Raw genomic sequence first — 16,453 nt, forward strand, 5'->3', positions numbered from 1 at the left:
ACATTTCTGACTCAAATATTCGCATCCCTGGCTCTGGCCACCAGAGGGCAATGATGCACACAATATGAAGTGCAGCCACTCGATCACAATCCCTATTTGTAATCAGAGCTGTCTGTGATTCAGAGTTGAACATTGAACTTCCCTTTGTTGGAGCAAAACAAGTGAGGTCATAATCCCTTCATTTATGGGAAGGAACTGGAGCACAAGCCCTGAACCTGTGAGAACAGATCCCGAAGCCATACTCACTGATCGTAACATGGCCCAGTAACTAAGCTACGTGACTCCTGTCTTGTCCATTAGATTCCGTGGGTCACCCTCCCATACTTGGCTCAGAATTCAAACCAGCATTCGACTTTCTTCACTGTAACATAGCAGGGTCAGAGGTGACCTGCTAGAATAATGAGGGGTACAGATCGAGTTGATGGTAATTGTCTTTTCCACAGAATGGGAGATTTCAAAACTTGTAGGGCATACTTTTAAGGTGAGAGGAAAGAGATTTAAAAAAGACATGAGGGAAATTTTTTACACAGAGAGTGGCTCATGTGCGGAATGAACTTTCAGAGGAAGTAGTGGACGCGGGTAGTTACAATGTTTAAAAGACATTTGGATAAGGACATGAATAGGAAAGGGTTTGGAGGGATATGGGCCAGGAGCAGGCAGGTGGGACTAGTTTATTTTGGGATTATGGTCAACATGGACTGGTTGGACCAAAGGGTTTGTTTCCATGCTGTACGACGCTATGATTCTATATTTGGATCTCAAAGCGAGTCACTAATGGTTCGGTAATATCCTTTTAGGGAAGGAAATCGGCCATCCTTACCTGGTCTGGCCTACACGTGACTCCAGACCCAATTGCATTGTGATTGGCTCTTAACTGCCTTCCAGACTATAAGTACTAGCCTAGCCTGTGATGTTCACAGCCCATGAATTAATATATACATAAAAAGACAGAGGGAGAATATAATGATTGGACCCAGAGGGATCTCAGTGACTACGAGATCCTCGATTGGGGTTGTTAATCTGGGTCTATCAGGGTGCCCTGGCTGACAGATATAAACTGAGATTTCAGAGTCTCCTCACTTCAGGACACTGACTTAGCTGACTGGTCACAGCCAGTGCACTGTGCTCAAATAAAAAAAGGGTGACCTGGTGACGGGATACCGACCTCTGTGCAGTTATTTCAGAGAATAAATGCTTTCTTTTTGCTACAGTGGAACTTATCTGGATTCCACCTGAACTGGAAAATGTCAAAAAAAATCTCTACCTCTTCCACGGGTTCATGGTATATTATTTCAGAATTTGGGTTGTAAAGTGAAAGAGAATGGATTTTGGTTTTCCAGTTCTGTGAAGGTCTAAGTTTGTTTTAAGAGTTGAAAAGTCATTTATTGAATTTACTTTGTTTCCAATGTTTCACCAGAAGTGTTTGGGGTGAAACTGCAGCCTCACATCACCAGGGACCTGGGTTCGATTCCACCCTCAGGCGACTGTCGGTGTGGAGTTTGCACATTCTCCCTGTGCCTGTGTGGGGGTTCCTCCGGGTGCTCCGGTTTCCTCCCACAGTCCAAAGATGTGCAGGTTAGGGTGGATTGGCCGTCCTAAATTGTCCCATAGTGCCCAGGGATGTGCAGGTTAGGGTGGATTGGCTGTGCTAAATTGCCCCATAGTGTCCAGGGATGTGCAGGTTAGGGTGGATTGGCCGTGCTAAATTGTCCCATAGTGTCCAGGGATGTGCAGGTTAGGGTGGATTGTCCGTGCTAAATTGTCCCATAGTGTCCAGGGATGTGCAGGTTAGGGTGGATTGTCCGTGTTAAATTGCCCCATAGTGCCCAGGGATGCGTAGGTTACGAGGATTAGCCATGGGAAATGCAGTGTGATAGGGGATGTGGGGATTCTATGATTCCTGTGATTTCAGCTAAATGACTAGCAAGATAGTGTTGTAGAATAGTGGGCCCTAGAGGTTCAGGTACATAACGCTTTGAAGTTTGCATCACAAATAGACGGTTAAGAAGGTGTTTAGCACGCTTGACTTCATTGCTCAGTTCTTTGGGTATAGGAGTTGGGATTTTATGTTGAGGATGTACAGGATGTTGGTGAGGCCTCGTCTGGAGTACTGTGTCCAGTTCTGGTCACCCTTTTATGGGAAGGATGTTGATAAGCTGGAGAGGGTTCAGAAGAGATTTACCAGGATGTTGCTGGGAATGGAGGGTTTGGGTTACAAGGGGAGGCTGGGACTTTTTTCACTGGAGCGTAGGAGGTTGAGGGGTGACCTTAAAGACGTTTATAAAATCATGAGGGGAATATATAAGGTGAATAGCAGGTGTCTTTTCCCTAGAGTGGGGGGGTTTCAAGACTAGGGAGCATATTTTTAAGGTGAGAGGAGAAAGATGTAAAAAGGTCAGGGGGGCAATGTTCTTACAGAGCGTGGTTAGTGTGTGTAATGAATGTAGGTATAGCTCCAACATTTAAAAACATTTAGGTAAGTTCATGAATAGGAAAGGGTTTAGAGGGATATGGGCCGGGAGCAGGCAGGTGGGACTGGTGTAGTTTGAGATTACGGTTGGCATGGAACTGGTTGGGCCGAAGAGTCTGTGTCCATGCTGTATGATTCTATACCTGAGCTAAGATATTAGCTCATTTATCTTTTACGACAACCATACAGGGGAAGGATCCAGGTGCAGGGTCATACAGAGAGAAGAGGCCCATAGCAGCAGAGGAAGTGTCCCTAGCTGTGTCCAACACCTTCCAAACACATAACAGCTCTCACCGAGAAGGACATAGGCAGCAAATGCATGAATACATCACTCCCTGCAAATTCCCTGACAAGACACTCACCATCTTGACTTGGAGCTCCATCACCATTCCTCCACTATCATCGAGTCAAAAATCTTGGAACTCTTTTCATACCGACATTATGGGTGTCCCTACCTCCTGCAGGATTGCAACGGTTCAAGAGGGCAGCTCAACACAGCCTTCTCTAGGGCTATCAGGGCTGGGTGATAAATATTGGCCAGGCCAGCAACGCCCCCTACCCCACAAACAAATAATGAGAGTGAGGAGAAAGCAGAAGGACGAGGTGGTGTCAGAGAGGAAAACGTGATACAAGGCTGTTGACAACATGAAGTTAAGGAACCCAAATTAAGCAATAAGTGAGCTAGGTCAGCACTTAAGATCTTAAGGTTCTTAGAATGAGACATGAACAGAAGAAAATAGCATTGGGTAAAAGCATGGACATTTGACAAAAGGAGATTGATAACAGCCATGCCAACGAGACAAGACCCCCTCAAAATATTTTAAGAAGGTAGCCTAGACCCTAATTTTCTCTTGTTTTGAAGGAACATGTAAAGTGTCAACATGACAGGTCAAACTATTTGATGTTAAGCAAAACACAATTTATTTAAACACTGTAGTTAAAATACAACCAAAGAAAGGGGAACTTAAAATAACAACTGTAGTCACTTCTTCTATAACGCGATGGGTACGTTCTCATGCAACCCTGCATTATAGAAAAATCGTGCTTTAGAAACAGCGCTTAAAGTGTTGGTGATGTAATCGCGTTACAGCCAATACATGTTTTATAAGTTCACACTGTAGAAAAACCACCCCCAATTCATCAACCGTGTTGATGAAATGAGTGTTATAACGGAACGACCTGTATTGGAAAATTTAACAGAATAATAGATACAGTAACTAATACTAATTAACTGTTCCAATATAGTAACATCCCATTAACACACCCTTTGGCAAAAAAAGGAAAATTCAGACACAGAATCTCACATGCAGTTCTCCAATCCAGGTGGAAAAAAACATCAAGAGAAAGTTCAGAGGGGGAAGCAGCCTGGAGAAATTCACTGAAGCTTCTCGCTCTGTTGAGACCCAATAGCTTCTGCTTAAAGCTAAACCTAAAACCTAAAACAAACCTGGAGAGCTGGCCACATCCAGGCTACTTCTATTGTCCCAACTTTTAAAAAAACCTAAAGGTCTCACAAGTTGTTTACGTTCTTATAGACAGCTCAGTAACTCTGCCTTACAGCCTCTCTTCAAAAAAACCAAGACAAAGTAACCTCTTGAAAGTCTGACCAAGAGGTTTTAGCATGGATTTCACTGAGGACTGAGTTACCGTTAGGACATTTTTGGGACAAAGGAGTTCAGTCTTTCTTTCTTTGTGTTGTGATTGTTCCATTAGTTTTTATCTCCGATAATGTAGCCTGTGTTTTTCTTTTGAGTTTTATGATCTTTTGTTAACTGTACATTGGCAGTCTCCTGCAAATATGGTCCGTGACTGCTCGCCACAAGAAACAAAAAGGATAATTAAAACTTATGGTCTCTCAGGCCAAATCTCTCTCTGACCTGTCCTGTGTTACCATCAGGAGGATCATACCAAATTGCTGCATTTTTCAGGTTTCAGCCTCTCAATTTGAATTTATTAAGAAACAAGATTGTACAGAAGTTAAGGCAAATGGTAAATCCTCTATATTTCTGTGCTTTATTTCGGAATATAGGAAACTAGTGCAGGAGAAGGCTGTTCAGCCTCAAGCCTGTTCCACCATTCCACTTCACATGACCTGGTGGACCATCTATCTCAAAGCTATGTTCCTGCATTACCCCTCCACCAAACCGGAGATATTTTTAAGAGCGGAAAGTAACTGAACTCGAGGATAGGGGATTTTCAGACTGCAGCTTTGCGAGACTAAGTGGGAACGCGGTGTTAGGGAATAAACAGAGCGAACACAAGATGGAACTTGGTTGGGGTTACATCGGGCAACTGAACTTTGGATGACCTTGGGGAATGGTATCAGGACACTAGCACTAACCAGGATATTGCCACTGAAAATATTGTAATAGTTGAAGTTACTGTAATTGTAGAATCCCTACAGTGTGGAAGCAGGCCATCTGGGTCCACACCTGCTCTCCAAAGAGAATCCCACCCAGACCCCACACGCCTACCTAATCCTTGCACTTCCCATGGCTAACCCACCCAGCCTGCACACACGGATCAAGTTAGCACGGACAATCCACCCTAACCCACACATCTTTGGACTGTGGGAGGAAACCAGAGCACTCAGAGAAAACCCACGCAGATCTGGGAAGAGTGTGCAAACTCCACGCGGATAATTGCCCAAGGGTGGGATCGAACCCGGATCCCTGGTGCTGTGAGGCAGCAATGCTAACCACTGAGCCACCTTACTGCCCACATCACTGGCAACATTTTGATTTGGAATGACGAGGCCCCATCCTGAAGAAGATCCTTTTGCTGCTCTGAGCTGTTGTACTATTTGAGATGGATCCTAAGGCGAACATGCCCTACCCCGAACCCAACAAGATTTAGCAAGGAAAGGGTTACTTACCGATGACTTGGGAAGGGCCAAACTCCATGGGCTGAGGCGGGGCAGGTACCTTAATTGCAGGGGTTGTAGGTCGTGTTTCCAATTCTACTGGGAAGGGAGAAAGCAAAACAAAAGGTTGAACTTTGTGGTGCTGGCATAGAGTCACATCTCAACTATCACAGAGAGACAAGAAAAGCAGTTTAATTCCCATTCTTTCATCTTCAAACCAGCTTGGACTAATCAGAACAAATTCTCATCTCCCCTTTGGTTCTATCAGCTAGAACAGTGTAGAGGGAGGTTTACTCTGTGTCTAACCCCGTGCTGTCCCTGTCCTGGGGGTGTTTGATGGGGGGACAGTGTAGAGAGAGCTTTACTCTGTGTCTAACCCCGTGCTGTCCCTGTCCTGGGGGTGTTTGATGGGGGAACAGTGTAGAGGGAGCTTTACTCTGTGTCTAACCCCGTGCTGTCCCTGTCCTGGGAGTGTTTGATGGGGGACAGTGTAGAGAGACCTTTACTCTGTATCTAACCCCGCACTGTCCCTCTCCTGGGAGTGTTTGATGGGGAACAGTGTAGATGGAGCTTTACTCTGTATCTAACCGCATGCTGTCCCTGTCCTGGAAGTGTTTGATGGGGAACAGTGTAGAGGGAGCTTTACTCTGTATCTAACCCCATGCTGACCCTGTCCTGGAAGTGTTTGATGGGGAACAGTGTAGAGAGAGCTTTACTCTGTATCTAACCCCATGCTGACCCTGTCCTGGAAGTGTTTGATGGGGAACAGTGTATAGGGAGCTTTACTCTGTATCTAACTGCATGCTGTCCCTGTCCTGGAAGTGTTTGATGGGGAACAGTGTAGAGAGAGCTTTACTCTGTATCTAACCCCATGCTGACCCTGTCCTGGAAGTGTTTGATGGGGAACAGTGTAGAGAGAGGTTTATTTTGTATTTAACCCCATGCTGTCCCTGTCATGAAAGTATTCAATGGGATATTGTATTACACTGGCTGACATACTTCACTCAGCATGGAGTGCGACTTGTATCTAAAACTGCCCAGGTTTCAGTAGCATTGAGTGCTGCCTTTGTTCATGAGACCACCATCTGACCAACATCAAGGGACCAGTCTATCCCCTCTGCAATAAGCAGTCAATACTCACCCGGAAATCTTGATGCAAAGGGGATGAAACTGGCTGAGAACGCTTCCTCCCTGAGACTGAAAGTGGGTAACTGCTCGATGAAAAGAGAGAAAACCAATCTTTATAAAATCAGCACAAGTTAGTACCCAGCATGAATTAGTGAATCATGCAAGTTGCCGTCTTCTGACTGGACATACATTATGGCCTTCACTTCCAGTCCATCCTTCCTGAAAATATTGTTTCTATGGATACAGTGGAACCCACTCAATGTGGAGGTTGATGAATAATCACAGTACCACAGTGTTGTCACGGTACAGAACGAGGCCATTCAGCTCATCATTTCTGCACTGGTTCTCTGACCATTTTGATTTTGTATGGATTCCCTGAAAACCTGAGTCACAGTTGTAGAGTCATGGAGATGTGCAAACACAGAAACAGACCCTTTGGTCCAAATCACCCATGCCAACCAGATATCTTAAATTCATCTAGTCCCATTTGCCAGTATTTAGCCCATATCCCTCTAAACCCTTCCTATTCATATATCCATCCAGATGCCTTTTAAATGTTGTAATTGTACCAGCCTCCACCACTTCCTCTGGCAGCTCATTCCATTCACGCACCACCCTCTGCATAAAAACTTTGCCTCTTAGGTCCCTTTTAAATCGTTCCTCTCTCACATTAAACCTATGCCCTCTAGTTTTGGACTCCTCTATCCTGGGGAAAGACCTTGTGTATTTAATCAATCCATGTCCCTCATGATTTTATAAACCTCTATAAGTTCTCTCCTCAGCCTCCAATGCTCCAGGGAGACTGAGGGGAAACTTGATAGAAGTTAAATACATGCTCCTTAGTTTCAAACATTTCAACTCTGGGTAAAAGATTCTGACCATCAACCCTATCTATGCACCTCATAATTTTATAGACTTCTACCAAGTTTCTTCTCAGCCTCCACTCTCCAGAGAAAATGACCTTTTTCTAGCCTCTCCACTTTCTTTGTACACAATCCCAATGGACCAAAACGCCTTCCCTTTGACTCCCATTATACACAATCCCAATGGACCCAAACCTCATCCCATTCACTCCCACTGTACACAATCCCAATAGACCCAACCCCTTCCCATTCACTCCCACTGTACACAATCCCAATGGACCCAACTCCTTCCCATTCACTCCCACTGTACACAACCCCAATGGACCCAAACGCCTTCCCATTCACTCCCACTGTATGCAATCCCAATGGTCCCAAACCCCTTCCCATTCACTCCCATTGTACACAATCCCAATGGATCTAAACCCCTCCCCATTCACTCTCATTGTACACAATCCCAATGGACCAAAACCCTTTCCCATTCACTCTCATTATACACAATCCCAATGGACCCAAATCCCTTCCCATTCACTCCCATTATACACAATCCCAATGGACCCAAACCCCATCCCATTCACTCCCACTGTACACAATCCCAATGGACCCAACCCCTTCCCATTCACTCCCACTGTACACAATCCCAATGGACCCAACTCCTTCTCATTCACTCCCATTATACACAATCCCAATGGACCCAAACCCCATCCCATTCACTCCCACTGTACACAATCCCAATGGACCCAACCCCTTCCCATTCACTCCCACTGTACACAACCCCAATGGACCCAAACGCCTTCCCATTCACTCCCACTGTACGCAATCCCAATGGTCCCAAACCCCTTCCCATTCACTCCCATTGTACACAATCCCAATGGATCTAAACCCCTCCCCATTCACTCTCATTGTACACAATCCCAATGGACCAAAACCCTTTCCCATTCACTCCCATTGTACACAATCCCAATGGATCTAAACCCCTCCCCATTCACTCTCATTATACACAATCCCAATGGACCCAAATCCCTTCCCATTCACTCCCATTGTACACAATCCCAATGGACCAAAACCCTTTCCCATTCACTCCCATTGTACACAATCCCAATGGACCAAAGCCCTTTCCCATTCACTCCCAATGGATTAAAATCTCTTCCCATTCACTCCAGCTGCTGCTAGGATTGGGGTTAGAGAGTCAGAGTCAGAGAGGTGTACAGCATGGAAACAGACCCTTCAGTCCAACTCGTCCATACCAGGTTGATGCTGAATCCAAATGGATTAAATTCCTTCCATTTTGGGCTGACTGGTTTGGCTTGGAATGATTTAAAGTGGGATAATTGAAAGGCAATCTGTGCTTGCAGCTCCTGGGATCCCAGTCTCATGTTGATGGCTCTTGTTGCCAACCAGCTCCCTGAAACACCTCAGAATGACAGTCACCTCTGGCCTTTCCTCCCTCTTTGCTCCAGAACCTCGCCCCGGCACGCCTCACATCAAACCAGTGATGGAGAGGAGGGAGGTGTTCAAACACTCGCTCTCCGTGGTGCTGAACGGTCCAGCATTTCCCAGGATTTGGACTCTTCCCACATTCAATCTTTCCTTCCTAACCATTGCCAGCTACCTTCATGGATTCTTATCACTTTGCCAAAGAACCTCTGTTGCTGTATGAGCACCTGTTCACTGCACTGGCATCAGATCTGAGCTCATTCAATGTTCTGCTGACTGTATGCTCACTCACACCAAGCCTCGTTCAAATATCACTCTTCCCTCCCTCCACCAACTTCACCCATGCCTCAAGTTTCAGATTCACATTCTTGTTTTCAATTTCCTCCTTGGCTACACCCCCTCCGTATCTTTGTCACCTCCTCCAGTCCCTACACCCCTCTCCCTATCTCTGTAACCCCCTCCACCCCTATCCCTATCTCTGTAACCCCCTCCAGCCCCTACACCCCTCTCCCTATCTCTGTAACCACCTCCAGCCCCTACACCCCTGCCTATCTCTGACACCTCCTCTGGCCCCCTACATCCCCTCCTTATCTCTGTCACCACCTCCAGCCCCTACACCCCCTCCCGATCTCTGTCACCTCCTCCAACCCCTACACCCTCTCCCCATCTCTGTAACCCCCTCCAGCCCCCTACACCGCGTCCCGATCTCTGTCACCTCCTCCAGCCCCTACACCCCCCCCCCATCTCTGTCACCTTTTCCCACCCTTACAACCCTTGTTATCTTTGAATCCTTCTCTTCCTCCTATAGGCCTCTGAGATTTCTGTTCTCCTCCCAAATCTGGCCTCTTGCTCACTGGTACCCCTCCATTTTCCAACTTTGGGAGCTGTGCCTTCAGGCGCCTGTGCCCTACGCCCTGGAATTACCACATAAATCCCTCGGCCCTGCCATTCTCCCTTCAGATGCTCCTTCAAACCAACCTTCTGGTCCAAGTCTTCACATTACTTTGTATGTCATGCTTATCAAAGGGGTTATATAAATTCAAGTTGTCGTTGTTGTTCAGCCCTCGGACAATGATGAGAAGTGGGAGGACAGATAAAGAAGAAATGCAAGAGAGAGAAAGGAACAGGAAATGAGAGGAGGAAAGGTAAAGGGAATATGGGAATGATAGAGGAAAGAACAGATGGAATGAGAAAGTGAGGGAAAAGAGGGACCTGAAGACTTGAGAGAGAATGAAAGATTGAGAGAGAAAAAGGATGAGAGAGAAAGAGATTTATAAACCGAGATCCAGGCCTCCGGCTAGTGCAAGGCTGATGAAAAGTGACCTTCTTGCTTCAGTTTCCATGGTGACCTGGCTATCATGTTTGGAACCGAGGTTCATGTCATGTTCATGAATTTCTGAATCCAACTCTTGATCCTTCACTAATTTACCGTCCCGACTGCAAGCAAGTGAACGCAGAGGCAAGTAACAGGAAATATTTCACAGACTTTCTACTCACCATCGCAACTGTGGAAGCTACAAGAGGAAGAAGAGAGACACTGTCACTACAGATTAAAGACAGGCATCGTTACTATAGGCTATAGACAGGCACAGTTACTACAGGCTATAGACAGGCACCGTTACTATTGGCTAAAGACAGGCACAGTTACTACGGGCTATAGACAGGCACAGTTACTACAGGCTATAGACAGGCACAGTTACTACAGGCTAAAGACAGACACAGTTACTACAGGCGATAGACAGGCACAGTTACTACAGGCTATAGACAGGCACAGTTACTACAGGCTAAAGACAGACACAGTTACTACAGGCTATAGACAGGCACAGTTACTACAGGCTAAAGACAGACACAGTTACTATAGATTAAAGCCAGACACAATTATTACAGGCTAAACACAGGCTAAAGATAGGTGCAATTACTACAAGCTAAAGACAGATGCAGTTACTGCAGTTAAGAGACAGGCATGGTTACTACAGGTTACATACAGGCAGAGTTACTACAGGCTAAAGCCAGGTGCATTTACTACAGGCTAAAGACAAACACAGTTACTACAGGTTAAATACAGGCAGAGTTACTACAGGCTAAGGACAGGTGCAGTTACTACAGTCTAAATACAGACACAGTTACTGCAGTTAAAGATAGGCACAGTAACTACAGGCTAAAGACAGGTGCAGTTACTACAGGCTGAAGACAGATACATTCACTGCAGATTAGAGCCAGACACAGTTACGATAGGTTAAATACAGGCATTGTTACTACAGGCTAAAGACAGATAGTTACTACAGGCTAAAGAGAGACACAGTTACTACAGGCTAAAGACAGATACAGTTACTACAGGCTAAAGACAGATACAGTTGCTACAGGCTAAAGACAGACACAGTTACTGCAGTTAGAGGCAGGCACAGTTACTACAGGTTAAAGACATGCACAGTTGCTACAGGCTAGGGACAGACATGGTTACTACATGCTAAAGATAGGCACATTTACTACAGATTAAAGACAGGCACAGTTACTACAGGCTAAAGACAGACACAGTTACAACAGGCTAAAGACTGACACAGTTACTGCTGAATAAAGACAGGCACAATTACAACAGGCTAAAGACAGGTACACCTACTACAGAATAAAGACAGGCACCGTTACTACAGGCTAAAGACAGGTATACTTACTACAGAATAAAGACAGGCTCCATTACTACAGGCTAAAGACAGGTATACTTACTACAGAATAAAGACAGGCTCCATTACTACAGGCTAAAGACAGGTATACTTACTACAGATTAAAGACAGGCTCCATTACTACATGCTAACGACAGATGCAGTTACTACAGGCTAGATTCAGACACAGTTACTACAGGTTGGATACAAGTAGAGTTACCTCAATCTAGGTTAAAATACTACATTTTAATAATTACTACAGACAAGAGACAGGCTCAGTTCTTATAGTGCTATCACTGGGCATGCGGAATCACAGATACATCAGCCTGTCCCACTGCTGGGTGTGTGAGGGTACCATAGATATAGTTGGTTGTCCCACCACGGTGTACATATGAAGCACTGACACTCCTAGCCTGTCTTGTCCTGGTGTTCTCCTGAGAACAGCCAGTGAACAGGATACAAATGGAGATCACAGTCCTTTATGGTGAGTAACTTAGAGTGAGATGCAGTTACCTTTCAGGTACATACCATGCCCTTGGTGTACCCATTCTGGAAGAACACTCATTCAACACCACAAACATTGGAACTTAAGGTGAGGCACAGTTAGGAGACCTTAGATCCCATCTCACTGGTTCCTGAATTAAATCTAACTTCACAACCTGCCTGGATTGAAATCTGAGATGTCCACTATTGCTGCTACACTGAGCCGAGACACACTGAATCCTGGCAGTGTAGAAGCAGGCCATTCAGCCCATCAGGTCCACACCAACCCTCCAAAGAGTATCCCACCCCAGAACCAGATCCCTACACTCCTCCTATAACCCTGCATTTCCCATGGCTAGTCTGGACACCATGGGGTAACTTAGCATGGCCAATCCACCCTAACCTGCACCTCTTTGGTCTGTGGGAAGAAACCCACACAGACACCAGGAGAAGGTGCAAGCTCCACACAGACAGTCACCCGAGGCTGGAATTGAACCTGGGACCCTGGTGTTGTGAGGCAGCAGTGCTAACCACTGAGCCACCAGCGATGAAGCTCCAGAGATAGATTGGTCAGTGTAGTCATGGAGTCATACAGTATGGAAATAGACCCTTCAGTCCAAGCAGTCTGTGCCAACCATGATCCCGAACTAAACTAGAACCACCTGCCTGCTCCTGGCCCATATCCCTCCAAACCCTTTCCTATTCATGTCCTTATCCAAATGTCTTTTGAATGTTGTAACTGTCCCCATATCCACCACTTCCTCGCGAACCACCCTCTGCATAAAAAAGTTGCCTCTTACGTCTTTTTAAAATCTCTCATTTCTCACCTTAAAAATGTACCCCATCTTAAGATGTGCCAATCTTCCAAAGAAAAAGACAACTACCATTAACCCGATCTATACCCCTCATGGTTCTATAAGGTCACCTCTCGACCTCCTACGCTCCAGTGCAGAGGAAAGCTCTCACCCAGCAATACAATTACAGCTCTTACGAACCCTCGACGTTATCCTTGGGATCTGCCTCAGGCGTGGCCGCGGGAGGCATAGTGACCGGCACTTGGACAATCCGGGCCTTGCCGTCAGGATCGATACGGAGCAGGATATTGCTGCCAGGCGGGATGCTGATCTTCTGGTGGGAGCTGGAGAAATGGTAACCCATTCCGGCCGGGCACGTCTCCTGGAATTCCGCTTAAAGAGACAAGACGAGTCAAGGGTAAGGATTCGCAAGGATGGCAGATGTCAAAACAGACGCTAGTCCAATCCAGGGCCGGTTCCGCGGAAAATGGCAGGAAGGACATTGGGATGTTTTGGGAGTGGTTGGAGCCAATGCCACTGCAAGGGAAACTTAAATAACCATTTGAAGGGTGAGGTAGAGAGAGGAAGTGGAAATAGTTTGTGTCATGGTCACACCAAGTGACTCCTCACCTGTGAATTGTAGAAAGCTCCTTTAGCTCCCTTTGTGCTTTTGAATATTTCAATTTAAAGTAAACCAACAGCTCAGCTTTATGCCTTAAACAATATAAAGGCTAGATTCTTACGCAACGGTTGCTGCAAGTTTTTCAGTAAAACATGATACAGTTACGAGCTAAAATATGGATACATGTAGAGTACTACCACCAATGGGGGTATCCTCCATCAGTACTATTTATCAGTTACTACATGATGAAGTATCGGGAGATATGGACAATCTGCTTAAAACATGGGATCAGGAATTGGGACTAGAAATCTCTATAGAAACGTGGAATGACATTTGGGAAAATGCCAGAAGAATCACCATCTGTAACAGAACTCAGGCTATCCAGCTGAAGATGCTTCATAGGGCCCATATAGCACCGGATCGATTGGCAAAATTTAAGGCAGGAGCATCTCCAATGTGTCCCAAATGTAAAATAGAGGTGGGCACTCTTGTACATTGCCTATGGACCTGTCATAAGATCCGTAGATACTGGACTGAAGTAGCAAGTGCCCTGACAGAAATTTTAGGAACAGAAATTAAAGTGGACCCCGTATCTCTCCTTTTGGGCTTTTCGAACTTATCCTCCCTGGATATGCACAGGAAGAGACTATTTTCTATTCTCTCTTTCTGTGCAAAGAAAAATATTTTGGTAAACTGGGTGGCTGAGAGCCCCCCTGGACTTTCAAATTGGCACAGATTAATTATGGAATGTATTCCCCTTGACTTCCTTACAAATATGATGCACCGAAAGACCGAATTATTCCATAAAATATGGCAGCCCTTCTTGAATTATATGAATACAGATATTTCGGCTATCCTAACAAGGGCTTTTATTTAATTGAGATTGCGAACCTGGCTGGTCCGGGGCCCCTTGGGAGAGGAATCCCGCACGAATACGGGTTTTGTTACATTTGATGTTAACACATTTCGAGTGTGGATCTCACTACCCAATTTCTATGTTATCCATTGTTTTTTTTCTCTTTCTCTTATTTGAATAATGTAACAGACTTAATTATACACTCTGGTTAGTTGTAGGTTAGATTAGTAGTTAGTTGAGTTTTGTTTTTTTCTCTCGGTATTTTTCTTTTGTTAAATTTTGGTTATTATTTATTTAAGATTTAATTGTATATCAATATTTGTACTTGAGAGTTTTGTTTATTTTTGTAATCTTGTAAAAATGTTAAATTTCTAATAAAAATATCTATTAAAAAATGGATACAAAGATTAAACATACGTACAGATATTAGAATAAAAGCGAGATCAGTTTGATATGACTGCAGCTTTGACTCTCTCTTTCCAAGGTGAATGGGTTGAAAATCCCACTAATCCCACACCCTTCCTGGGATTGATACAGGGCTATGGGGAAAGAATGGGGCAGTGGGGTTAGTTTGGGATTGATACAGGGCTATGGGGAAAGAATGGGGCAGTGGGGTTAGTTTGGGATTGATACAGGGCTATGGGGAAAGAATGGGGCAGTGGGGTTAGTTTTGGATTGATACAGGGCTATGGGAAAGAATGGGGCAGTGGGGTTAGTTTGGGGATTGATACAGGGCCATGGGGAGGCAGTGGGGTTAGCTTGGGATTGATACAGGGCTATGGGGATGCAATGGGGTTAATCTGGGATTGATACAGGGCTATGGGGAGAGAATGGGGCAGTGGGATTAGTTTGGGGATTGATACAGGGCTATGGGGAGGCAGTGGGGTTAGCCTGGGATTAATACAGGGCTATGGGGAGAGAATGGAGCTGTTGCATTAGTCTGGGATTGATACAAGGCTATGGGGAGAGAATGGGACAGTGGAGTTTGTTTGGGGATTGATACAGGGCTATGGGTAGGCAGTGGGGTTAGTCTGGGATTGGTACAAGGCTATGGGGAGAGAATGGGGCAGTGGGGTTAGTTTGGGGATTGATACAGGGCTATGGGGAGAGAATAGGACAGTGGGATTAGTTTGGGAATTGATACAGGGCTATGGGGAGAGAGCGGGGCAGTGGGGTTAGTTTGGGGATTGATACAGGGCTATGGGGAGAGAGTGGGGCAGTGGGGTTAGTTTGTGGATTGGTACAGGGCTATGGGGAGAGAGTGGGGCAGTGGGGTTAGTTTGTGGATTGGTACAGGGCTATGGGGAGAGAACGTGGCAGTGCGGTTAGTTTGCGGATTGATACAGCACTATGGGGAGAGAGTGGGGCTGTGGGGTTAGTTTACAGATTGATACAGGGCTATGGGGGTGAACCACAGACAGTACTCCAGGTGGGGTTTCACCAGTGTTCTATACAACTGAAAAAGGTTACTTTCCTCCTGTCTCTACTCCTCTTGTGATAACAGCAAACAGGCCATTTGCTCTCCAAACTGCTTGCTGCAGATGAGGTGTAATCTCACCCTGGAGGTGAGGTGTGTATTTTCTTCACTGGGTTTGGAATCTTAGGAATTCTCTGTCCAAGGTGGTAGTTGCTGAATATATTCAATATTGAGATCACCAGGGAATCTAGTCACATAGGATAGGGAAAGGAAGGGGCATTGAGGTTCAGCTTTACTTGCGTACTTACTGAATGGAACAGGAGCAGACTGGATGGGCCGAATATTCCACCCCTGCTCTTATTCCTTTATTTGACTTTGTTTATCCATCGGATGGGGTATCGCTAGCAAGTCCCAGCATTTGTTGCTGACCCCTAATTGCCCTTAAATGGAGTGGTTCAGTGGGCCGTTTTGGAGACCAGGCCTACATCCAACCACATTACCATGTGGTCTGGAGTCACAAAACTAGGAAAGGGCTGCAGATTTCCTTCACTAAAGTACAGGCTGTACAGGACATTGGTGAGGCTACGTTTGCAATATGGCATTCAATTCTGGTGCCCATGCCGTAGAAGAGACGTTGTGAAACTTGAAAGGATTCCAAAAAGACTTACAAGGATGTTGCCAGGGTTGGAGGGTTTGAGTTATCAGGAGAGGACGGAATGAGCTGGGGCTATTTTCCCTGGAACGCCAGAAGCTGAGGGGTGACCTTATAGAGGTTTATAAAATCATGAGGGACATGGATAGGGTGAATAGCCAAGGTCTTTTCCCTGGGGTGGGTGAGTCCAAAACTAGTGGGCAAAAGGTTTAAG

General features: G+C 45.5%; 1 protein-coding gene across 3 annotated transcripts in view; it reads right to left on the reverse strand.

The window, feature by feature from the left end:
• ltbp3 (latent transforming growth factor beta binding protein 3) overlaps window positions 1–16,453 on the reverse strand; it is a 183,103-nt gene that overhangs the window by 44,710 nt on the left and 121,940 nt on the right. For 2 of the 3 annotated variants that reach the window (XM_043682669.2, XM_043682671.2), the window contains exons 8-11: window positions 12,894–13,085; window positions 10,256–10,272; window positions 6,475–6,544; window positions 5,346–5,432 (exon numbers count right to left, since the gene is read on the reverse strand). In XM_043682669.2, coding sequence (XP_043538604.1) covers window positions 5,346–5,432; window positions 6,475–6,544; window positions 10,256–10,272; window positions 12,894–13,085 — 366 coding nt within the window. The remainder of the gene's footprint in view (window positions 1–5,345; window positions 5,433–6,474; window positions 6,545–10,255; window positions 10,273–12,893; window positions 13,086–16,453) is intronic. The other variant, XM_043682670.2, reaches the window with a different exon arrangement.

This window comes from Chiloscyllium plagiosum, unplaced genomic scaffold (assembly GCF_037043375.1).
Source record: "Chiloscyllium plagiosum isolate Xiang-an unplaced genomic scaffold, Cpla_swu_hap1 HiC_scaffold_46, whole genome shotgun sequence".
Classification (NCBI taxonomy): Eukaryota; Metazoa; Chordata; class Chondrichthyes; order Orectolobiformes; family Hemiscylliidae; genus Chiloscyllium; species Chiloscyllium plagiosum.